At 44.5% G+C, this 24,893-nt stretch overlaps 2 protein-coding genes across 8 annotated transcripts; both read left to right on the plus strand.

The window, feature by feature from the left end:
• The first annotated feature begins 1,254 nt into the window (after positions 1-1,254).
• palm1a (paralemmin 1a) lies at positions 1,255-11,707 on the plus strand. Of its 6 annotated transcripts, XM_046392672.1 has the most exons (11): positions 1,291-1,324; positions 5,138-5,183; positions 5,564-5,686; positions 6,066-6,146; positions 7,694-7,821; positions 7,994-8,057; positions 8,273-8,294; positions 8,365-8,427; positions 8,803-8,868; positions 9,548-9,679; positions 10,310-11,707. In XM_046392672.1, exons 3-11 carry the CDS (start codon positions 5,672-5,674, stop codon positions 10,882-10,884), a joined length of 1,146 nt encoding a protein of 381 aa, XP_046248628.1. In that variant the 5' UTR covers positions 1,291-1,324; positions 5,138-5,183; positions 5,564-5,671; the 3' UTR covers positions 10,885-11,707. The 6 variants fall into 6 exon arrangements, with proteins under 6 accessions (XP_046248626.1, XP_046248628.1, XP_046248625.1 ...); XM_046392670.1 differs by lacking the exon at positions 5,564-5,686 and having other exon boundaries at positions 1,255-1,324; XM_046392669.1 differs by lacking the exons at positions 1,291-1,324; positions 5,138-5,183; positions 5,564-5,686 and having other exon boundaries at positions 5,968-6,146.
• Positions 11,708-18,072: 6,365 nt separating this feature from the next.
• On the plus strand, positions 18,073-24,680 carry LOC124060959 (mitotic spindle positioning). 2 transcript variants are annotated; one of them, XM_046392402.1, is made up of 5 exons: positions 18,073-18,165; positions 20,328-22,404; positions 23,078-23,337; positions 23,742-23,780; positions 24,044-24,680. In XM_046392402.1, the coding sequence occupies exons 2-5, from the start codon at positions 20,454-20,456 to the stop codon at positions 24,131-24,133; spliced, it is 2,340 nt and encodes a 779-aa protein (XP_046248358.1). In that variant the 5' UTR covers positions 18,073-18,165; positions 20,328-20,453; the 3' UTR covers positions 24,134-24,680. The 2 variants fall into 2 exon arrangements, with proteins under 2 accessions (XP_046248358.1, XP_046248357.1); XM_046392401.1 differs by lacking the exon at positions 18,073-18,165 and adding an exon at positions 20,072-20,128.
• The last annotated feature ends 213 nt before the right edge of the window (positions 24,681-24,893 follow it).

Raw genomic sequence — 24,893 nt, forward strand, 5'->3', positions numbered from 1 at the left:
TGCTGAGTACACACAACTGGAGGAAAACAAATCCAGCCTCCTCGTCTATTATGAGTTCTCTTCCTTTTGACCTCGTAGCCTCACTGCAGGGGTCCCTCAGGGTTGTGTTCTTGGTCCCGTCTTCTTTTGTCTTTACAGCGATGATGCGTTCTGAGGGCAGACTGACTGCACATGCAGAAAAATTCCATCACTACTCCATAACAGGTCCAAACGACTGGACAGTCTGGATTCTGCTGTCCTTCATGCCTTGCTTGTAGGTTTTGGAGTACCTGAGCAGCAGGTGGCGCTGTTGTATGTAAAATGTTACCCGTGTACAGTTGAACTGTACTGCTTCTGACATTTACTCCTAATTGGTTCATACAACATCCCTGCGCCTGTGGGACGCCTCTGTGACCAGTCAGCAAACAGCTTGAGCTCTGTGAGCTAATTTTTAAAGCAGTTACACGATTTTTCTTTAAATAGTTTTCAGATATTGACATCATCAAGGTAAGACACCTGACGGTTGATACTGTTTTGAAGTGAAGGGAAGAGATAGAAACGTTCTCAGTAGTTTCTCTGGTTACACATGATTGTTTGATGGTGACTCAGCTGGACTGAGCTCCTTTATGCAAAAGTAGGACGTAAGCGTGACTGACCGCTACCTGCTTTACCCTCTGCTCGTCCCCCTCCTGTCCTCTCGTCCTCCTCTCCCCTCCCTTCTCTCCCCTCCAGCCTTGTTCTCTTCCTCTCCTCTTCTCTTTCCTCTCCCCCCTCCCCTCCTTTCATCCTTCCCTCCTCTCCTCTTTTCATTCCTCTTCCTTCTCCTTCCCTCCTCTCCTCTCCTCTCCCCCCTCCCCTCGTCTCTCCTCTTTTCTTTCCTCTTCCTTCTCCTTCCCTCCTCCCCTCTCATCTCCTCTCTCCTCTTTTCTTTCCTCTTCCTTCTCCTTCCCTCCCCTCCTCTCTCCTCTTTTCTTTCCTCTTCCTTCTCCTTCCCTCCTCTCCTCTCCCCCCTCCCCTCCTCTCCTCTCTCCTCTTTCCTCTTCCTTCTCCTTCCCTCCTCTCCTCTCTCCTCTTTTCTTTCCTCTTCCTTCTCCTTTCCTCCTCTCCTCTCCTCTCCCCCCTCCCCTCCTCTCTCCTCTTTTCTTTCCTCTTCCTTCTCCTTCCCTCCCCTCCTCTCTCCTCTTTTCTTTCCTCTTCCTTCTCCTTCTCCTTCCCTCCTCTCCTCTCCACTCTCCTCTCCCCCCCTCCTCTCCTCTCTCCTTTTCGGTGGGCGGGTCTCTTTTCTCTTTGGGATGTACATCAGATGATTCGGGCTGCAGCGGACTGATCTGCCGTCGGACATGGAGTGAGTACACTTTTATTTCTTCTTCTCTTTAATAACATCGTTTCTTCTTTCTCTTCTTGTGTATAATTTTCTATACATTTATGACGTAAAGTGTGACTTCAATGTGAGCGTGCGGTGTCTCGTGTGTCGTCATTGTGCGGCATCAGTCCGTCAGACCGCTGAGTCAGGATCTTTATTGCCGGGAAAAAGCTGCGCGGCGGAAGGAAAACTGCGCCCAAACTGCGCCAAAGTCCAGCACAAATACCAGAAGGATAAGCAGTCAGGTGAACAGTGTGATCAGTGAGTGTCTGAGTCACTGCAGCGAGACATTAAAGGGTTAAGTCACATTAAATCTGGGCGGAGTGACAAACAGACTATGCTCTACTTTTCTGGGCGGAAGCAGGCCGAACAAAACTGATCACTCATCAATGGGCAGCTCGAGCAATTATAATTACATATTGATCAGCTTTTTTAAATGTAGGACCTGATTTCTGGTCAATAACTCAAGTTAGACATGTTAGACGTGATGGCTTCCGGTCGGTTTCAAAATAACACATATTACTGTTATTACTAAAAGTGCTACATTTTATTTATATAGATCCTTTTGTGCAGTTCAGAGTACTTAACTTGAAATTATATAAAACATTTAAACGAATTAAACAAAACAGTGCAATACAAAAAATAAGTTTAATTGAGATAAAAGTAAATTTGCAGTGAGATTTAACAAAAACAGGATGCAGACGACTTAAAATTAAGGATATAAACGTGAATCTGAAAATGTTTCTGAAACCGGCTGAAGTTACATGTTGAATATTTACCACAGAGTTCAGACTTCTGTCTGTGGAAGTCACATTGAGGTGCTGCGTTTGGTATAAACTGAAGTCTGTTGACCGATAACTTACTTTGACACAATAATCCACATTGTTCTGCTGTGTTTTAAGAAAACATCCTGCTGTCTCGGAGTTTCTACATGAAGTTCAAGCAAAGTTAAAACAAGTTCTTGACAGTTTTTTTCTCATTAATTTGACTCAAGGACATCTGAGATTGAAGTAATTGCGTGTGCTGAGTTTATGCACTGAATAATTTATTTGAAAGACCTTTGTGTAAAGTTTGTAAATGTTCATTTATTATTGATGAATTCTGTGAGTTCCAGTCAGTGAACTCTGACCTGTGAGAAAGCTGATCAACGAACACACAGCAGAGAGACAAAACACTTGAAGACACAGTGTCGTCCTCCTGGGAGGACTTTGACTCATTTTCTGCGTCAGTCTGGTGTTTATGTTGGTCTGAAGGTCAGAACTACACATTAAAAATATTCAGCAGAGTAAATTTGGTGACAATATCTCCAGTAACCTGTTTCAGTGTGCCGAGTGTAACACTTCAACACTGTAGTTTTATTTTGAAAGTGAGTCCAGCTTACTTCCTGTATGTAGTGTGTCTGCGGCAGCGGTGGGAGGGCGGAGTCTCGGGGGGTGGATTCATGACAAGGACACAGATGCGTTCACTCAGTCTGAACTGATGAATTAAATCAAAAAAACTGTTTCGAGTATTTTTATTCTGAAAACCAAACAGGAAGCTGCCCTGGAGCACAAAAAATGAAAACTAATCAGTTTATCAATAAACTCTGAGAAAAAAGACAGAAAATCAGAGATGAATCAGACATTAACAAGTCAGAGTTTGACTGATTGATCAGGAAGCGATCAGATTTTAATCTGAAAATCGACGAAGTCCAAACAGCGACTCCAATCCTGTGGATCAAAGAGGGAAGAAAACACCACATTAAGTTCCGAAAACTGTCAGCATACAGAATAACATTCAATTCAACTTTATTGTCCGTGCGCAGAATAAAGCAACAACAAAATGCATTTTAACATCGAATGAGAACTTGACTCGGTGTGTGCAGCGGCTCTTTAAAGGCACCGCTGATGTGCTGACATCACTTCCTGTTCACTTCACGTGTCACTTTAGTTACCGTCCTCCATTTTATGAGTGTGTGGCCTCTCACAGCCGGTTAACCTTTCTGTGAATTCTCTCGAGTGCTTGTGAACTGTGGGCAGCATCACTTCACCCACCAGAGTAAAACATTTGATTGGGATCCATCGACTGGTCCACATCTGTCCACATCTGTCCACATCTGTCCACATCTGTGCTGCGCTGACTGTGCTGGACTGTACTGGTGCAGGCGGGTAGCAGCTGATTTGCGTCAGGACTGGACACAACAACAGGAAGCTGCTTTTGATTTGACGTGAGGCAGATGAGTTGAGTTCAGGCAGGCAGCAGTCAAAACCAGGACAGGTGATGACCACACCCTGAATTCGATCATGTGACCAGAGTCGAAGCTGTGGCCACAACGCAACAGAGGTCACAATGTGACTGAAAGTGAACCTGAAGGACCAATGAGAGGATGAGCCGCAGGTGAGGATGTGGGTGGGGAAACTGCAGGTGGAGGGGAAGAGCAGGATGTGAGGAGAAGCTGCTCTGCTCTCTTCGGTTAACTTCCTGTCTGTCCAGTGCTGCTGTTCTGCAGTCTGAGCTGGTTTCCAGTGGATCCAGTATACACAGTGTTTTCTCTCTGCAGCTCAGATGGTCTGTTGTTGAGTCCGGTCTCCATGGAGACGGTGCCTTTGAGTTCAGCTCCACTAAAACAAAACCAGAAAACTGTGCTGAGCTCAGCAGAGTTCAACTGGTTCCCAGTTTAACTGTTTAACAGCAGACCCAGTGAACACCAGTCAGCCGAGAGACGAAAGGTCGTATGTCTGTCTTAAAGTTTTTATCCCAGTAATAAATTTAACGCATTTAATTATTAGTTCCTTTGAGTGATTCTGTGTCTACCTGTTTAGGTGTACACGTGTGGACATTAAAATCTGACTTTATGCTCCTTCTCTGACCCTCTTAACATGAAACAACCTCTCAGCTGAAACAGAGTTCATTTCTCACAGTCAGAGTCTGAAGAGACAAAAATCCTACAAGCTGAGTGGTTTACCTAAACCCAGTGAAGAAGATGCAGCACGGGGGCCAAGTAAAGTCCAAGACCGTGTTCTGGAGTTAAGTCTGTTAACTGTAAATCCTGTCTGTCCGTAAAACAGAAACACATTTGTCATCAGGACATCAGCTCTGTTGGCTCACTCCACCATGTTGAACAAAGCCGTTTCAGTAGCAGCGAGCTAACAGCTAGCGGCTAACTCATGTGATGTCCACAGATGAACAGCAGCTCTGTGACGCTGACACTCAAACATCCAGAGCATGTCGGAGGCCTGAAGCAAAACCTTAGAGACCCGCCAGAGTCCAGCAGGGCCTAGCGGGGTCCAGCAGGTCCTGCTGATGCTAACAGCAGTATGAGATCATTAGATCTTACAGCTAATGTCCGTATTGTGTGTTCATGTGATGTTTGGAACAAACAAACACAAACGGTCCAGTGGTCAAATTTATGCAGGTGAGACGAGGTGGAAATCTGAAATCTGAGCACAGCTTTAATGCTTCCTCACTTCAGTTCCCTCATATTTTACTGAGAGCGTTTCATCAGTCCGTCTGAAACGTACGTGATGCTGTGACTTCCTGTCCGTGTTCGAAGATAAATCGATCAACAAACCGTGACCCCACCCACACCACTGACCTCATGGGCGAGGCCGCCGCCCCCCCAGTGTCAGAGATGAATTACTGACTGGATGGTCTGTTGCAGTGATGCAGACTTTACTGATCCAACACCTCCTGTGGATGTAATTCAGAGCTGAAAAACTGTGTCCTTAAGCCTGAATCTTTGCAGTTTAATGTATTTTGTCTTGCTTGATATGTGTATTGGTGAAGTCTGTCCTCACGTGTCTGTCTGTCTCTCAGGGTGAGTGAAGCTCTCTGTCAGCAGGATCGGCTGCAGCTCCTCTCAGTGAGTCCAGTTTACATACTGTCAGTGAACACACCACCTCAACACACATGTTTAAACACACACATGTACTGTATGATTACACCGGTGCGTATGAGAGTCAACCTCTGACTGCAGCAGATATTTTAAAACTCCAGACACACCCTGAACCCTGTGAGCTGATCTGAGGTCTGTTTCAGTGCTCTTTCACTAATGCACTTATTGATCCACACACACACACACACTCTTATCTACTTCCAGTGTAACTCAATCATCCTGCTGTGAATCAGAACGCTGAATCACATTTGTTCTTGTGACTCGTTTGCTTCTTGGCCCAGTAAAACACACAGTTTAGACGTTGTAAAAGGTTTTCTTAGGTTAATTGAAGTGTTTTCACTTCGCAGGCTGTACACACAGGGTGAAACATCTGAACATGTTGAGGTCTTGAATCCGTGACGAGTCTGCTGAGGTGCAAGAACCTCCAGTGGCTGAGATCAACTGAGGTGGAATGAATGAAAGCATTTCAGGTGTCTCATGTTTCAGCTCAGTTCAGTTGTCAGCGTGTGTGAAAGTAGCTGAAGAAAATGATGTGTGTTCAGCAGCTAATGAAATGTAACTGACTTCGTTGGCTCCCGAACACACACCATTTTCCCCTATCACCTGTCAAAAAATCACAGTCGTGTGTTTCGGTAAATGTTAGCTGTAATGACAGGTGCCAGGTGAGAGCAGTTGAAGTGTCAGGTGATGTCTCACAGGTGAGAGCAGCTGAAGTGTCAGGTGATGTCTAACAGGTGAGAGCAGCTGAAGTGTCAGGTGATGTCTCACAGGACGATACCTTCCAGCCTCCTCGTGCTCGGAGCTTTAACTGTTTCTGTGTGTCGCACTCTGTTTCCCATGATGCATCAGGAGAAGAGGAAGTGGCAGACTGAGATAGAGAACAAGAAGCGGCAGCTGGAGGACGACAGGAGAGCTCTGCAGCACCTGAAGGTGAGACGGGTTGATGGGTCGGATCTCTGCTGAGAAACCCTGTCCGGTCTGGTTCTTCTTCTTCCTGACTGGGACACCATCACGCTGTATAAACCACATGACCGTTCGGAGTGGACTTGATCTTCTTATGCTAACTGTGTGAACGGCAATGTTGTGCTAATTTCTAACTGCCTGAACAGCCATAGTGAAAAGGAAATGATAATTCAGTCTTATCATTAGTTTGAAAAGGCCTCGTGTGCAGTTTTAGGACACACCTGCCAGCCAATCAGAGATCAGGATTTCTTCTGACTGTAGCGCGTTTCTCTAATCTACCCGCCAAAGTCACGTTCTTCTTCAACCTCCTGTGTATTTATCATCTATAATCCATAAATAAACATGCCATAGCTGCTTTTAAAATGTTTAAGAATGTCATAACTTCTCCTATAAAATAAGAAATAATAAATGTTAAAAACAATATAAACCTGCTAATGAGCACGGCCAGTAAACCTACAGCCCTTTGTAGCCTTGGCTGTATTGTTTAGAGCCAGTGAAAGTGTTTTTTTATAGTGTAAGGATATTTTTACAGTGTACATCCAGAGGTGTGGTGACCCTGAGCTTGACGAGGCTGTGAACAGCTGCAGAGTAAAAATATCTGCAGCAGATCTCAGATCAGCTGGTTTTAGTGCAGGAACGACAGAAACGCTGCGACTGCTTTCGCTCGCAGACTCTCAGCCGCTACTTTAAAATAACTCTGATTATTCTTAACGCAGCTGTTCACGTCTGATCACACGACACCTTCAGACACAGAAACACGTCAGCTTCAAATATCAACTCATCTGGAGTCAGTGAAGAACTGAGGAGAAACTGATGCCGCAGAGGCCAACACTGACCTGAATCAAGCTGTCAGTGTGGGAGCAGTTTTAAAAGTTACTAATCACATGAGTGGTGCTGCACATGTTGGACACATACAAGCTGGTAACAAAACCTGTTTCTGTACGACCAAACTGAAAACCCAAAATTAAAGTTAAAAACTAAAACTCATAATAAGCATCTTTCTTTCTATTGTTATTATATTATTCAATTGTTAAACAGTGTATGACCTAAAACAAAACTGTAACGCTAAAATGCTGTGCAGGACGTATACATATAACATATAAATATACAACATAACATAAATGAACATCCTAGCAATGAGGTGCCCACGGCGACATAAACTAACATTGTGTTGTTACTCTTCTTACCAGAAGGGGGAGACAAAAGCCCATCACAGCCAGTTTAAAGTTTGACCTGATTGTAGTAGTGACATCAGTTTATCTCAGCTGTTATGATAATTCAAGCTTTCTTTTTTATTCTGTCAATAATTAAATATCGTCAACCATGAAAATGAAAATTTGATTTAAAATTGTTTGTTTGCTCATTGATCATGTTCACACAAATGAAAAACTAAATTTTAAACTTGACCGAGTGACCGTGTATTCATAACTTGATCTTTGTGCCACATTACTGATCATTTTAATGCTTTGAAAAAGGGCCAACGCAGCATGAATGTGTTTCCTGTCTGTGCTCAGTCGAAGGCTCTGAGGGAGCGCTGGCTACTGGATGGAGCGCCATCTGCTGGACCAGAGCAGGATGAAGTGAAGAGACAACTGGAGCAGGACGAGGCCAAGACCAGGACCCTGGAGGACACCATCAACAGGTCTGATCTAAAACCAGGAGTCGTTTCTGCTTTGTTGTTCCGACTTGAGGCCGCGTTCCCAGAGGAAACTCGTTTCACAGTTACAACAAAGTCGACTGAAGACATCAGCATCTCTGATTTCCAGCCAGAGTAAACATCCAAAGAATTTATTGTGTGCCTTTGATGGTTCCAGGTTGGAGAAGGAGCTCCTCATTTTGGAAACAGGCGGAGTGTGTCAGACCATAACACACACTACTGTGAGTACACACTCACACAGTTGGTTTACTGCTTCCCGCTGGGTTCTGTAGCTCGAATCAGATTAAACCAGCCAAATTACAGTGGTTAGGTGACCGATGCTGTCTGCTCTGCTGCCTGTAGGTGGCGCTAGCAGTTTGGCAGACTGTAGTTTATCATTTTGGCGTGTTTCCTGTTGGACTACAGTGACTTCATCTCCCTGTCTTTGTGCTTGCAGGTGTCATCAGGATCAGTTAAAGGTAAATTTCTTCTTCTCTGGATGTTTTTGTGTCGTTGTTCTCTTTCCTCTCATCGTGTCTCTGTCATCAGCTGTAGAGGTCAAAGGTCACAGCATCCGTCAGCAGGACACACCTGCAGCTCATGTCGTCCAAGGTGAGACTCTGTTGGACTCTGTTCTGATGGGTCCTGTCACTGTAAATTCAACACAGTAATCAGATTACAGATCACATTAAAGAAGTCAGATTATTTTGATGTGATTGCTGTAACCAGAACACTGGTGGTCGGATTATGATAGTAGGATCGTGGTTAGCTTACACGAGTCATATTATCAGTACTGTAGTCACGTTATAAAAATCTGGTTATTGTAATCATAATCAGATTATCATATGCAGGCTGTTGTAATCAGATTATGCTGAGTTAATGGATCAGAGAGGAATCAGTAAAGTGTTCTGATGACCTCACAATCAGAGCTTCAGTTTTTGCTCTGTCTCTGTGCCCGCCTCCTTTCTTTCCCATGAGCCCTTGCAGAGGTCAAAGTTCACAAAAGCCCTCGAATGAACAAACCAAGAGAGGCGGCTGACGAGATGAAGAGAGGTGAGTCATAGAAGAAGAAACAGACAAACAGATGGGGCGCCAGGACAGAAAACTCTTCATCACTCAGTTTGTTGATGTCCTACCTGAAGTTAGCGTGGAGTTCTGATTGGCTGGTTGGGTTCATCGTCACAGCAGCTGCGCTTACAGCGAGAGAGAAGCCGCTGATCACTTCCTGTTTACTTGATGTGTCACCGTATTTACTGTTTGTCTCTAAATAATACAAAACCAAAGAAACGCATCAGTCAGCATCTGTGGTTCGAGGTGTTCAAACCCTGAACCCACGATACTGAGGGCTGCAGCCAACAACCAAACCCCCATAAGTTCGCCGATAAGTTCGCCGATAAGTTTGCCGTTAACTCTGGGTTCGACTAACTTCCACTCACTGAGCCTCCAAACTCTGCCAACCTCAGGTACATCATGTGACAGGAAAAGGAAAAGTTCGGGATCATGTGTATCATTTAACCTCCTGTCTGTCTCTAACAACTGTCTGTCTGTCTGTCTGTCCGTCCCTCCCTGTGTGTGTGAGTGTGTCAGCCTTAATGTCTCATGTTTAATCCACATGTCATGTTTGCTCTCCATCTTTATTTTTGTGCCTTAAATGAGCAGCAGGATGGCTGAGTGTGTGTTTGTTTTGTTGACCCTGTGTGACCGCCTCTATACCCCCACCCTCCTTCTCCAGCCATGTACTCGGTGGAGATTAAAGTAGAGCGGGACAAAGTGACGGGGGAAACCAGGGTTCTGTCTACTAACACCACACTTCCTGTTGACCTTTCTCACCAAGGGGTCAAAGTTTACGAGGACGAGCAGAAAGGTGATGTCAGCAAATTCAAAACAAAATACAGCTGGTTTTAGTGGAGGTTACCTGCTGAACTACTGTAGAGGGCGGTAAAATCCTTTTTGAACCAAGACGTTTTCCAGTTTTAAAGAAGTAAAACTCCTCCTGGGATTAAAGAGACAATCTGTAAACTCCTGTCTGCACGAATTATACCACAAAGATAGTGTTTCCATAACTGTGCAGAATGTGGGTACAGTAACGATGATTTCCTGTCTTAGCCCAGCATGATGACGTATGGTCACACTACACTGTCCTCTTCCTCCTCATGCGTCTGACAGTTAAGCGTCTCATCAGACGGTTAAGGCACAAAACAAGGCCACCTGACAGTCAGGTGACAAACTTCAGAAGGTGACGGAGTTCAGTACAGACCTGAAGGAGGAGGAAGACGCACGTCTGCAGCTGAAGGCCTGATTGTTGACGAAAACCTTGTTTTCGCAACCTCCACTTGTTTGTCTTCTCACCTTGCTGCAGTTGTGTACAGGTGTGGTGCAGTGCAGTGTGACATAAGTGTAGCAGAATTGGTCCTTCAGCTGGAGATCAGCCATGTAACCGCCAGGTGTTCTGATCCGGACTCAGATCCTGAGGCTGTCTCTGTCTATCCCTTAGTGGTCCATGAGATGAACGGCGAAGATGGCGTCCAACTGCTCAGCTCTTCTGAGGTCGAGGAGCTCATCCACAAAGCTGACGAGGCCTCGATGATGTCACAGACTGTCGCCACGGTGACCTCTCTTCCGACGGCAGAGGTCCAGGAAGAGGCGGGTCCCGAGCAGCCGCCACCAATCGCAGCAGAGATCACTGGGCTGGAAGCCAAAGCAGGCGGCGAGCCGAACGTGGCCGAGGCCACCGCGGAGAACCCCATCACCATGGTCTTCATGGGATACCAGAACGTCGAGGACGAGGACGAGACAAAGAAGGTGCTGGGGCTGCAGGGGACGGTGAAGGCCGAGCTGGTGCTCATCGAAGACGCTAACGGAAAAACGTCACCAGGTGAAGAGAAGAAGGAGACAGCAGCTGTGTCTCCACCTGCCTCAGCTGCCCCACCGTCTCCCACTAAACCTCCAGAGGCTGCGACAGCGGTGGCGAGTAATGGGGAGACGGCAGGGGAGGCAGAGGGGGTGAAGGGAAAGGCAGTGGAGATTAAGAAGGAAAAGCAGCCATGTAAGTGCTGCAGCATCATGTGATCCTGCAGGGGGCGCTGCATTGAAATATAATAATATGAAAATACAAAAGAAGGAGACTTTCAGGACAAAACTACAGAAACTAAACTCCACCCACTGCCTTCAGCCTCGCCTCTAACAACATGACATCACTTCCTATTTCCTCATTCTCCATTTTATAAAACCTCTCTTTATCTATTTATGTTTTCTTGAAGCCTTTTTACTTTTGTACTGCTCACGTTTCCAATTGTGACGCCTCAGTGCATCTGATTAGCATTAGCATTAGCATTAGCCAAGCAGTCCTGGCATTTGTAACTTTAACCTCCTCTCTCTCTCTTTATAAGCTCTATGATATAAAACCGTGAATTAATTTTAAAGTTGTATTTATTTGATGAGTTTCACTCAGTTTGTTGGAGTCTTTTCAGTTCTTTGGAGGGTTTTATAAACGTGAGAAAACATAATAAAATGACCTGAAGGCTCGACTCAGTGCTGAAAGGAAAAAAAATGATTTTGTACTTCTATAAGATCACAGCCTCCGTCATCCTCCATCACATTGCATGATATCACTGCACTTTGTTTCAAACAATAGTTTCTCAAAGCTGCCAGCTTAAAATACAGCAGATTTCATTCATTCAGTCAACATGACCCCCCTTCTTTCACTTCATTTACCCTCCATGACTGACAGCTGACTGAACATCTGATACCTGATCGGACTGTTCACTGAACCCCTCCTGTCAGCACGTGTTCGCCTAACAATGATAACAGTGGCAGAGTCGTTTTTCCAGGTTGTTTTTGCAGAGGTTCTACATACGCTAACTGACTCTGAACAGGTTGCTAATGCTGGCAGCCAGACACAAACGTGTTTGTTTCTGGCTTCACTGCAGCTCACGGTTTGTGTTCTGGCTGCTAGCACTAATTAGCAGCAGTCACATGGCTACCACTAGCAGACTGACTGTGTTGACTGAAGTTGGATGAGATGAGATGAGAGTTGTCTGAAAGTGAAGGCAAAACATCTGGATCACCCCCAGGTGGCTGGCTCCAGTACAAGTCTTAAACCCCTCCCCCCTCCATGTTAGTCGATGGGACATCAGTTTTTCCCAAAGATGGTTTTGGTCATTTTAGGTACATCATTAGCTTTGTACATTTTGTTCATTTTTTCGCCAGTTCGGTTTTAATTAGTTATTTGATGGTACAAAAATGAGCTTAAATATGATAATTGACCGCTGAGCGCTGCTCCTGATTGTTGGGTTGTATGTGTGGGAACTCGATGCCACGGCTCCACCTCCCCATCACTACTGCACAGACTCTGGCTCCAAATGACATCGCCAGAACAAGATGGCAGCGCTTGTATCAGGGATATTTTGGCTTCACTTTTGTACAGTGGAAGGAGGTGGAGACACACCAGCCATCTTCCCCTATGTCAATGGTCAGAAAACACAGTGTCTACATGCTAGCTCCTGCATATAGACACATTGGTGTTTTGAGCTAAACGCTAACATTGACATGCTATATGCCCACAGTGTTTAAACAAATTCCTGTGGCAATCCGTCAAGTGGATGTTGAGATATTTCATTGGGCAAATGAAAAATTTGATCTGATGGTGGAACTAGATGAAAAGTCATAGGATCATCAAAGTTATTACAGTTCATCCTGATTGGAACATGAATGTCTGAACCACATTCCATCCTATACCTGCTGAGATATTTCACTCTGGACCAGAGTGGTGGACAGGCTGACATCAGGAATGAAATCCTTTAGCGTGACCAGGCGCTTAAAACAAACCCAGTACAGCTCATTATTTATTCCTGACTCATTCACTGATCTGCTGTCAGAGTGGCCATGTTGTTGTGACTCAGTTACAGTAAAGTAGTTCACGGCTGTCGTCACTTTTGCTGAAAACTGATCACAGCAGATTTTTGTCTCTCAGCTGAAATTTTTAATCAGTTGGGCTGACGCGAAGCAGCGAGACGTCCTCATCGGGTTTACATGGCTTCGTGTCTTCCATTAACAGATCTGAACTGATCTGCTGACGGATGGTTGCCACGGCGACAACACAACAAAGATGACTGAGAGACGAAAGAAGAAGAAACGGATCAGACGGTCCTCGTTTGTCTCACTGAGAGACGTTTTGAGGATCAAGAATGTGATCAATACATTTCAAGTTTGTCCTGGGCCAAGGTGTTGGACATACTGGTTGACAACCTGCAGCTTCTGGCTAGCTGAGCTAAAAATACATAAAGTCTTAATTACTGTTATCAAAGTGTAAAAACAACAACTTTATGATTGAAGGAGTTTATAAGCTGCACTCTAAATCTCAGACTGAACACTGGTGGACTTGCAGGCTTTTAAAGTAAAGGATGAAATGCACTGTGAGACCTCGAAGGACTCTGTAATGCTTGTCAAAGAAACTCTTCATCCAACAATGAAAATTAAGTCATCAGGTGAGCGGATAATGACTGCATTTATTTTTTTATTGGGTGAACTGTTCCTTTAACAGTAATGTTAACGGTGACTGATGGAGGATGTCTGCAGGTTTACTACATCACTCAGAAACTGACAGATGAGCTGCCAAACGGTTCACTTAAACCCTCAGCTCAGGATCAGGACTTTTACAGGCCTATGTGATGTCAACTTATTGTATTTTATTTTTGATTATTTCAATTAATTTAAGAATCCAACACATTTATAAAACCTTTTACTTTAGGACTGTATCAGAATTCATCTTCCCCTCAATACATTTGTGCTAACAGAGTTGCAGACTCAGACATTCGCTTTGTGTTTCACTACAGGACTTGAAAAGTAACTGACAGGTTGTCCACACACACCAGACAAAACCGACTTCGGTCAAACTAAAGTACCTTCTTTGTTGTCGTTGTCTTTGGGGGAAAAAGTCAGCATGCCATGTCTCTGAGACTCTAAATCATACTATTATCAGATGTCACAAGCTCATATTTATTGTGGTGCACGAGCTTTACATTTACATTTTTACCTGTAGCAGATTTATGAAAAGTCGTGTTTCAGTTTTGGTGTAAACTTAACTGTCTTGTTTTTGTTTGAGGGTTGGACTTGGCCACCAGGTCGCAGTTACCCGTCACTGCTGTGGGTGGATGAAAACCAACCTTTATGTGTCCAACTAATCCAAGTGATTCAGCCTTCTGTACGTGCATTATCAAACCTCACAACATCAATAAATGTGTACAACAAGAAAAGCAAACATCTTCAAAAATAAATATGGTACATATTATCATTATTAGGATTATTAGTTGTATTTTTTATTGTGTCATCTGAATTACTGTACACTGTGGGCCATTTGACCAAAGTTTTCAAGCATTCAACAGTATGATGATGCTACAGGTGTCTGTGAAGTCCATCTGAGTCCATCGATCTGTCCCTGTTCCACCTCATGATATGATTCAAGCACTCAGCTCTTAGCTCTTAGCAGGAAGCGATTAGCGGCTGGCTCTGTGGAAGTAGACTCTGGGTTTAATTTAACAGGATGAGCTCCACGCTGCAGGATCAAAACCAAACTGGGTCCTCCTTTTTGTTCTTCTCCCTCTCCTCCTCCTCCTGCTGCTGCTGGACTCTGCAACAAAACTTCCCAGAGACCACCAGGACTCACCAGGCAGCTTTGATATTAAACAAACAGGAAGTTGAAGGGTTGGTTCAGTATCTGCAAGGATGAAGAGGAAATGAGATGCAGGTGAGGAGGTGGGCGGGGATGTCAGGTGACTGCAAGTCTTTTGGGTGGGATCAAAATTAGAATCATTTTAAAAAATGTTTGGAAGGGACTGTTATCATTTTTAATCCACTAAATGGGTTAGATTAAATTTCAGAAGGAGTTCAGAGGATCTAGAGACCACTAAGCCAAGATCCTAAGCAGGATTCTCTTCTTTTCACCTTTAGTTTCTAGTCAAACAATTTCCCAAACTGATCAAGTTTGTCCAGAGTGGATGGAAGTTTGTTACAGAGGAGGTCATCTGCATATGGCATCACTTTGAACGATGAATTCTCTTGGCTTATCCATTCAAATACACAGCTCTATAACATTCAAATCGTAATTATCAGAACTGGCAACCCTGTCGTGAAAAAAGTGAATACTTTTCCTGCAGCTGGGCTGACGTGGGATAAGGATATCAAAAGGTATCAAACTTCACTGAGAGGATAAATTGGTCTGTAAGATGTTCAGACAGTCTGAGCCCTTTGAACTTTTTTCTCAGGGTCTCAGTGTGTCCGTCACAGTTTTTGAAATGATCCAACAACAGACCGAAACTGCAGGAATCGGACAGATTCTGAACTTGTGGTTTATAAAGATCTCAGCAGGTTCAGACACATCACGCTGGTTTATTTCTTTGTAAAAACAGAACAGAAGCTAAATGACTTCATGAATCACTTTCTGTCCGTGTTGAACCACAGTTTTACAGATGCTGAACTCTCACCTTAGCGACGCCTGCTGCCTCTCAGTCGGTGAGTTTTCAGATTCTTAGATTGAGACACTTCTCACCGACCAGAGGAGGTTAAAAATCCAACATGAATAAAACCAGAAACATCAAAAAATTGTCGTCTTTTGGATCAGTAATCAGTGTTTAAAGATTCTGCCACAAATAAAATTCTAACTAAACAGCTACAAGACATTTCTCTGTTTCTGCAGCACACTGAGGGAGTTTGTAGAGAGTTAAAACAGAAACACGTCCTCGTCCTCCTCCTCCTTCTGTGCACATAACCAACAGCCGCCTCATGTTGTCCTGGCAACCTGCTGACTGAGGTTCAGTGCTGCCCCCTGCAGGAAACAACAACTTCTCCTGATGGCACATAAACTTGAACTTTCATTTAAATTTAAAGCTACAGACTGTTTGTCTGATACCCTGCCCCCATCACACACCTCATCACACACACACACACCTCATCACCCCCCCCAACACACACACACACACACACGCACACACACATCAAGAAATTATTACTTATGCAGAGCTTTGTAGTTGAGTTGTAGATAGGTAGATGCTATTTTGTGTTTATGCTTATTTTATATTTCTTATATATTTTTTATTTTTATTATCTTAAGTACTTCTGATCCTGTAACTCTTATTCCAGTGCTGTTCTTGTACCCTGCTGTTGAAATGCTGCAATTTCCCTTTTGTGGGACAAATAAAGGTTTTCTTATCTTATCTTATGACACACATACACACACACACACACACACACACTCTCACTCTCTCTCACACACACGCACACACACACACACACACACACACACACACACACACACACACACACACACACATACTCACTCTCTCTCACACACATGCACACGCACACACACACACTCTCACTCTCTCTCACACACGCACACGCACACACACACACTCTCACTCTCTCTCACACACGCACACACACACACACACACACACACACATACTCACTCTCTCTCACACACACGCACACACACACACACACACACACTCCAAATAGCCAACAAACCCCACGATGTGACAGGAAGTAATGACAGGATTATGCTGTTATTGTCACCCTTCTTACTTGCTTTGGTTTCTGTGAAGACGGAAAAAAAGAATCTCATAAAGTTTCTCTGTATCTGTGTGTGTGTTTGTGTGTGAGGTGGGTGTGGTCAGTTATTGTGTGCATGTGTGTTTCTGTTGGTCAGCAGCATTCCTGACAAATTCTACTGCTCAGCAACACACACACACACACACACACACACACAGACAGTCTGGATCTGTCCTCCATCAGCTGGCGGAGCTGAACCTGCAGGGTGAGTCCATGTTCTGTGTGCTTCTGTTTGTACTCACCTGTGTGACATCATCATGACATCACCTTACTGTCTGTCAGCGTTTCCTGTTTCTGATCAGCTGCTGGAAGAATTTCTTAATCATAATGTAAAGAAAAATAGATTATATCTTCACTCCGCCCACCTCCAACATTCAACAACTCTTACAGCAACTGACAGCTCACAGACACAAGCAGTAAACGAGTCAGTGATGTTTTCTGGTGATATCAGGTGTTTGTTTACATCACTGAGGTGTTTGTTGACAAACAGACTCTGTTTTAAATGTAGTTTGGAAAAACGTTTTATCCAATTATTTCTGTCAATAACAATAACATTCGATACAAATAAACATTTCTCATTGGTTTTCTCAGTAGTGAGATAGTCGTCAGTTCTTTTCTGAACTGATAAATAAAACAGTTTATCAGATCATATGAAGTTTATTTTTTGGAGTTTTGTATCACAGCTTGTTTGTGTCTTCCTGTTCACATCATCGGTGCTCTCTGATTGGACATCACAACAACAGCAACAATTTGGGGCATCAATCAGGACGTCGCAGGTGTCTCAATCAGGTTAAAGAGCTCAGTTTTTGTCTATTTCAGGGCTGATGGTGATTGGTTCCTGCTGGCTGAAGGTGTGACCGACATCATCATCATCATCGTCGTCATCATACAGACCAGACCCAGTAGGAACCAGTCAGATTCTATCAGATCCAGTTAGACCAGGATGTTCAGGTACACGCCTCCCTGGCAGGTTCTCTGTCACAGTCTGGAGCACAACACCAAGGTGAGACTTAAAGTGCAAAGACAGACAGACAGACAGACAGACAGGCAGGCAGACAGGCAAGCAAAGCATTTGTGAGCAGGTTTGGTTCAGTTTGTGTTTGACCAGCAGGGGGCAGCAACAGCTCACCGTACAAATCAACAGAAACACACAGGAAAAAGCAAATGAAGAAAATTAATCACATAAATATTCAAAAGCTAATAAACTTAATGACTACATGTGGTAATAAATACACTGACAGGTAAAAATACGTCTAAATAGCTGCTCATAGCAGAAGACATAAGAACAGTAAAATGATGCTTGTGTTTGATTGGCTGGTGTATAAAATTTAAGGTCTGAAAGAGAAATTTGCCTTTGATTAAAAGAACTGATGCATTAACTCCACCTTAAATTCTAATGTTTGATGCTTTAATTTTCTGGTCTGTATGGAGATTGTCAGTTTGGAGGAAGTTTTGTTTCATTTTCCCAGAATGATGATTTGTGTAAACAACAAAATTTTAATAAAATTTGATTGACGTTTCTTCAAAAATCTGCTCGATGCTTCGGTTTTAGTTCAAAAGTCAGAGCTACAGTATGTCAGGGAGGGTCCTCCCAAGTATGGAAGTACCGTGTGTGTGTGTGTGTGTGTGTGTGTGCAGTGCGGTGGGTGGAGTCTCTGATTGGACGATAGAAGATGAACTTTGTCATGTCAGTCAGTTATTCAGTCTGAGCTTCCACAGCTGCTGACAGGAACCTGATCTCAGGTAGGTGAAACCGCTTTAATAACAAAACAATATTTGATTAATAAAATCATCTTTAACAGCAAATCATATTTAATAATAACAAGAACAGTTTAATACAACTTTAGTAGAACCTCTGAAAAACATGAAGAAGCTGGGAAAAGTTCAGCTCAGATCCACAGCTCCAACAGCTACAAATCTCTTCTATACATTCACGTATGAACGTATTGGTTAATGATTAATGTATTATCACTGATGATGTCATTCTTTAAAAATGAATGAAAGTTTTTAGTGGATGAGACAGTTTTTTGTAAAGATTTCTCATGTAAAACAGATTGCTGTTAGCGCCTCCTACAGGCCGCAGAGTTAATCACAGACAGCATCCTGATGCTGTTGCACATGCAAAGTGTGTCCTGATGACGGCGCTACTGGACCCATCATGGGGTCGTTATGATGCTCAGATGTCTTTGACAGACAGAGGCAGACTGCTGCACTTTTCTCCTCATCCTCAGGGTTTGTTTCGATCCACACGGTGACCTCTGACCTTCTGTCAGTTACTCCTCACACTGTCTGTCTGTCCGCCTGCCTGCTCGTCTGTCTGTCTGTTTGATAGCAGCCGGGGTGCGTGTTATCAGCCGACAGCAGCAGGCGGGGCTTATCACGTGCCCACAGACACACTGAACTAATGCTGTAATGCAGAAGTAACACCGACAGACGAGCGTCTCTGTTTGTCTGAATGGGGTCGTCTGAAGCGTCTGATTGGCTGAGCCCTCATTTCTCAGCAGCGTCTTCAGCCTCTGCTGATACAGTAAAGCTCAAAGCTACAAGAAGCATGTGGATATAAACGTTGCAGGAGAGAACTTTCAGGAAGCAGTTCTCTCATATTCAGCCAATCACAGAGCTTCATTCTGTCACATGCTCCGTTCACAGCAGGTAGAATCTCAAGATGAAGCCGCTGAGAAAGCTGATACCAATCTGCAGTCAGCAAATGAGTGGGTGAATTGAGTAACCATGACGACCACCACTCTTCTTCTCCATGGCAACAGCAGGCTCATGAGCATTGTAGTATTTAGAGACAGAAACACCCGATTGGTTAGAAAAACAAAGTGTGAATAATTCAAAGCAGTGCTTTGGTAACATCATCCACAGTCACGTTCAGAACTTCCATTAAAGAAACATCTAAAATAAGAACACAGGATGAGGAGAACCAGCGAGGACTCTTCGCAGCTCCACTCAAACTAAAATCTAAAACTTTTTTTTTCAGTGATTTGGTCAAAGAGTAGAGCAGCCAAAAATCCCCAGGTGACCTTTGACCTCACTGTCGATGTCCGGAGAGTTCAAACTGAAGGAGGAAGTTCAGTTTGCATTTTAATCTTTGGCCTCGTTCAGGCTGTGTGCTTGTTTTATGATCAGATTCAAAAACTTGTCGACCTCCTGGTTAATGCGAACAAAACCCAAGCTGGCAAAACAAACTTACATTAGAACAAAGTAATAAGGAACAGGGAGCCTTCAAAATAAAAGTACAGGAAAATGACGTTATTAGTGAAGAATAGATAAACATTTGTGAACTGACTGATCTTCCAGTTCTGGGTTATGTGGCAGACTCACCTGTTGGCCATAAACCGCGTTATTGCTGCTCAATCAGCTTTGATAAGCTTTACTGACATTCCAGAGTCATTTCCTCCAAAACATAAAATGCAGCTGATGAGTACATTTACTCCTGTGCTGTATGTGCAGTATTTCCACTTGATCATATTGCAGGATATATTTTGCTGTTAATACTTACTTATAATACAAATGCTTACAATACTGTATTTTTACTTTGGTAAAATTTTGAATGCGGGACTTTTTTTTTAGAGGATTGCGTTTGTACTTTGAGTTTAGTTAAAGGTCTGCATGCCTTCCTTAAAGCATGTTTTACATATTTCAGTCACATTTTATAGGACTGTGACACACTGAGCTGATTCAAAGGTTTGACACAGTTATGGTTAGTATGTTTCAGGAAATAAACTTTTAAGGAACAAACAGATGAATATTGAGTCAAATCTAATTTCAAAATAAATGTGATTTATTGCAGTTCTTTAAGATTGTTTTTGTCACTATTAAACTGGCTTCATTGTTGTTGTTGTTGTCATGTTGTAGTCCTTTCTGTTGTTTCCATATTAACATCCTCTCTTTTGTTTCAGAGACTCTCAGCAGGCGACTGTCAGGATGTTCTAACTCCTCAGAGTTTCCGAACATCAAGCTCCGTTCAGCATCTTCCTCTGTCAGAACCTCCATCCCCTGCAGGCACCACAGCGCCCCCTGCAGCCATGGATAGCACCCCGAGGAGATGGGTGCTGAAGCCTCTGTCGCCCCTGCTGCAACCCTCAGACCTGCGCACCATCGCTGGCCCCAACCCAGATGATCAAGTCTTCAGCTCTGACAGCATCTCTGTCGGGCACAGTCATTCCTCAGTGGTCGTCTCCTCACAGCAAGGCGACGGATCCAAGGATGTGGTGGTTAAGGTCCAGCAGGTTGCAGTGTCACAGGATGGAGGGAGCACCAGTGACGAGTGGCATCCGAGCAGTCCCAGCAACCCCAGCAGTCCCAGCAGCAGCACGGGCTCTCACTGTGGTTTCTACTCCTTTGTGGAGGACCCAACTAGTCCTGAGGCCGAGCTGAATGAAGCTTGGATGGTCTCACCACAAAGGCAGACTCAGCTGGAAACCCTGAAGGAGGAGAGAGGATTCAAACTACAGACCTACAGCAGCAGCAAAAAGCCACAGAGTCTGTTCTCAGACAGCAATGGAGACTCACAGTACAAAGTGGATCTGAACAATGGTGTCATAGTGGTTCACAAGGAAGAGGAGAAGCAGCTTCGAGAGGAGATCATTCGCAGCCAAGCACCGAAGAAGAAACCAGCATTCAAAGATCAGCTGAATATGTTGGAGAATCTGGATCTGAACAAATCTACAAACAGTTTGACCGAAGGTTTCAGTGTGAGCTACAGTCCTGTCAGGTCCAGACCAGAACCTCCCCAGCCTGCTGAGCCTGGGACCATTGACAACGAGCAGATCAACTTCAGCACTGTGCGGCAACAGTTCCTGAAGATGGAGCAGGACCAGCTGACTGCACTCCTCAGCCCTCTGAGGTCCTCAAAAACACATCTGAACACGTCTCTGCAGCCAAATCCTGATGTGTCCTCATCAAAGCAGGTGGAGACAGACAGTGTGGAGGTGAGTGAGGACACAGCCCAGTTTAAACCATCAGAGGAAAATGAGACGCATCGGGAGAGGAAGGTGACAGTGTACCGGACCGAGGACAGTCTCAGTCGGCAGAGCAGTGTGTTTGAGGACCTGGACTCTGGTCTGGAAGAACTATCTGTGGAGGTGGGTGGTGGCTATACCAGTGACGAAGGCATGTTAAGTGACAACACTCAAGAGAGCAGAAGCAGCAAGTCCACAAGCAACTATGAGACCCCGATTGAAAGGGAGATCCGGTTAGCTCAGGAACGTGAGGAGAACCTCCGACGCTCTCGAGGACTGAAGCACAGTGACAACAGAGCAGAGATGGTGGAGATCAAAACCAAACGTCTACAGTTGCCGCTAACGCCTCTCAAAGCCAAAGAGAAGAGCCGAGTGAGCTTCATCATCAAGCGGGAAATACAAAAACGGAGCCAGAGGGGGGAAGAGCCTCAGCAGCAGGGACGGATCCTGGGAGGATACGGTCTAGATCCTCCACAGGAGCTGGAGGACGTAACCAAGGAGTTTAATCAACAAGATGAGGACAAGAGGACAGAACAAAGACCTCAGTCTGAGTCTGGAGACGCCGAAGTCTTCCCGTCACCTTGCTGTCCTCATCGACACCCTGAAGAAACCCAGTTGTATATCAGTCAAATGAATTCAGCTCCATCTTCCTTCTCAGTGAGGGACTCTGAGATCCAGGACACAGGAGGTTTCCGGCAAGATCGAATGACTTCTTCATCTTCCCACTTCTCCTCTTCTCCACCCTCCACAGCACCAACACCTGTGCGTGACACAACCTCAACATGGCCTCGGTCCTGGAGGGATAGCATGGAGTCTACCGGCCTGCAGTCCAGAGGACAAGGAACTCCAGATTTCATTGAGAAGGAGATCGAGGAGGCTCTGAGACGGGAGGAGGAGCTGCGGGAGCTGAGGGCATCCAGGGAGGAAACTGATGGACAGCTCTTCTCTCCGACTCCTCTGGTGGAACAGGCAACCAAGATGGCCATTAGTCAGTTCTACCCACCTGTGATCACAGGTAAGGAGTTTGTATCATGGTTCCATTCAGGCAGCTGAGGGCAACTTTGTGCCTTCATCACTTTGGTGTTGCAGCAGCTCTTCATAAATCCATCATTCAATTTGTGTGAAAAGTCCATCTTAAGCTCACCATAACAACTAATTGGTAACAAGCTAATATCAGCGAATATATTGATCAAACTCTAATATAAATTTAAGTTAGCCATCATGAGTCGCCATGAGCAGCAGGTTAGACAAAGGCTGGAGCAGCAAAAGAAAGCCAACGCAGATGTGAGGTTTAGATAATGAAAGCTAACCCGCACACGGATCATTTTTATTTCTGTCAAAGTTCTCACTCAGAGCTGCCCTTCGACCAATCAGCAGCTCCGCTCAGAGGTGCAGCACGGATGCTGCTGTTTGTCACATATACTGAACATTGCAGAGCAATGAGTAACTTAATGAGAGCGCGACCAAAGTTCAGCTGCTGAATGTGGTCCAGGCTCACTTTGTGTAAATCAGTAACCACCAGCTGGTTTCCAACACAGTCCAGACACGTTCACTGGTCAGCATGTTTAATATTCAGTCATGTCACAAAACCAATCATCTGTTGATGACGCAGTGAGGTCAGAGGTCACTGTCACATGTGATGTCACAGACAGTGTCATAAATGTAGTTTTCTTCCCGTTGTGTTTCAGAGAAGACCAGCGTTTCCTCTCCATCTTCTCGGCCCTTCACCCGTCTGCCCTCCATCTCCTTCGTCACCGCTCAGCCCTGGAGCTCCTCACCTCTTCCTCCTTCCTCTTCCTCCTCTCGCCCTGTCTCCTCCTCCACCCTCACATCCTCCTCCTCCCCCACAGTGGTCCAGCCAGCACCCCCTGCTCTCAGAGGTCTGACAGAGACTCTGCTGCAGGACTTTGAGCAGAGACGAAGCCAGCTGAAACTGGAGGAGAGCTCAGTGAGTCATCAGCACCTCTTGGCTTTTATTTTGAAGGTTTCATGCTTTATTCTGTCAAAATAAAGTTTGACTTGGCTGGTTTAAAACAGCTGACCTACAGATGACCTACATATTCATTCACTGAAGTGCTTGATTTGACTTTGTTTTGCATTTAAATTGATCCAAGCAGACTTTGTTAAACTCACGTTTACTCTGCTTGGGTTTGCCTTCTGGTACTGCGTCAGTTAAACTGCTGTCAGTGGACTCTGCTGAGTAAAACTTCATCACAACTGACAGGAATGAAACTAAAAACTACCCCAACCGGAGCTGGGATGAAAAACTGCACATGATCACATGACTCATCTGATGATTTTTGAACAGCAGGTCCGTCAGACGTTCGTTACAGGTTTGTTTTCTCTTTTCAGTACGCAGGAATCCTGCCGGTCGACGACGTGAATAATGAGGTACAACCTTCACTTCACTTTCACTGCACCCTGACCAGCCTGACATCCTCTGCCTGAACCTGTGATGCTTTGAATTAGTTTTTCCATTATTTTACTGTAACTCAGAGATCTCTTTGTTCAGTACCAACAGTCCACATCTCCTTGAATTTCTGTCACTTGTTCTCCTTATTAACTTGTCTGATTGTATCATCGTCTCATTGTCTCCCTGTATCTTTGTCTTTTGTTTCCTTGTCTGTCTGTCTTCTTGTCTCATCTGTTCTCAGGTAGTTGAGTCCACTCGTGTAATTCGACATAAAAACAAACTTGCTCTGCGCTGGGAGGCTGGAGTGTTCTCCAACCAGGAGGCTCAGTGAGACCAGATCCAGGACCACGATGTGCATGGGACAATGGTGGGAGCGAGGACATGACGTCTCCTCTGGTTCTTCCTGTTTGTTCAGTAGGAGCATCTCTTCGCTTACGGGACTTTTCACTGATTTTCTCCTTCAGCTGAGGTTACAATGGTTTTATACTGGAGCACTCCAAAGAACGTACTGCCCCTGATTGGTCAGTTAAGATGACAGAACCCCTCTTCGACCAATCAGCTGCCAGCTGCTGAGTAGAGCCTCCAACAGAAACAAGAAATGCAGAAATAAATGAGAGATAAAGTGAGTGAAAAAGAGCAGCAATCTGTCTGTTTTCATTTAATCACCTGACGCAGCAGAACAGGAAGTTTCTGATTGTTTTCATGATTTCATACTGACGCTTCTCAAATTAACACAAGAAGAATAAAAATTATTTTTCAAACTGTCAGCTCTCAGACTGTTAAGATGTCACAATAAGAGACCCGGGCGGGGGAGGGGCGGTGAAAATGGACCAGAGCTCTAACCTCTGTCAATAACAAGGAAATGTTAAATTCACACTGAAAACAATCTGAACAGAATCGCGCACCAGGATCGCAGAATATAAGATTACTCATGAGCTGAGGTAGGTAATAATACTCATAATACTAGTTTGTATACTTTACAGTGTTCATGTATAGCCATGAACACTTTTGGCTGTGCTGTGAGTCAGTAGTGACAGTAAAGTAAAACCTGTGCAGCAGTTTTTCAGACAGCTGCTCCTTCTGCTTGTTAA

This window comes from Scatophagus argus, chromosome 6 (assembly GCF_020382885.2).
Source record: "Scatophagus argus isolate fScaArg1 chromosome 6, fScaArg1.pri, whole genome shotgun sequence".
In the NCBI taxonomy this organism is placed as follows: Eukaryota; Metazoa; Chordata; class Actinopteri; family Scatophagidae; genus Scatophagus; species Scatophagus argus.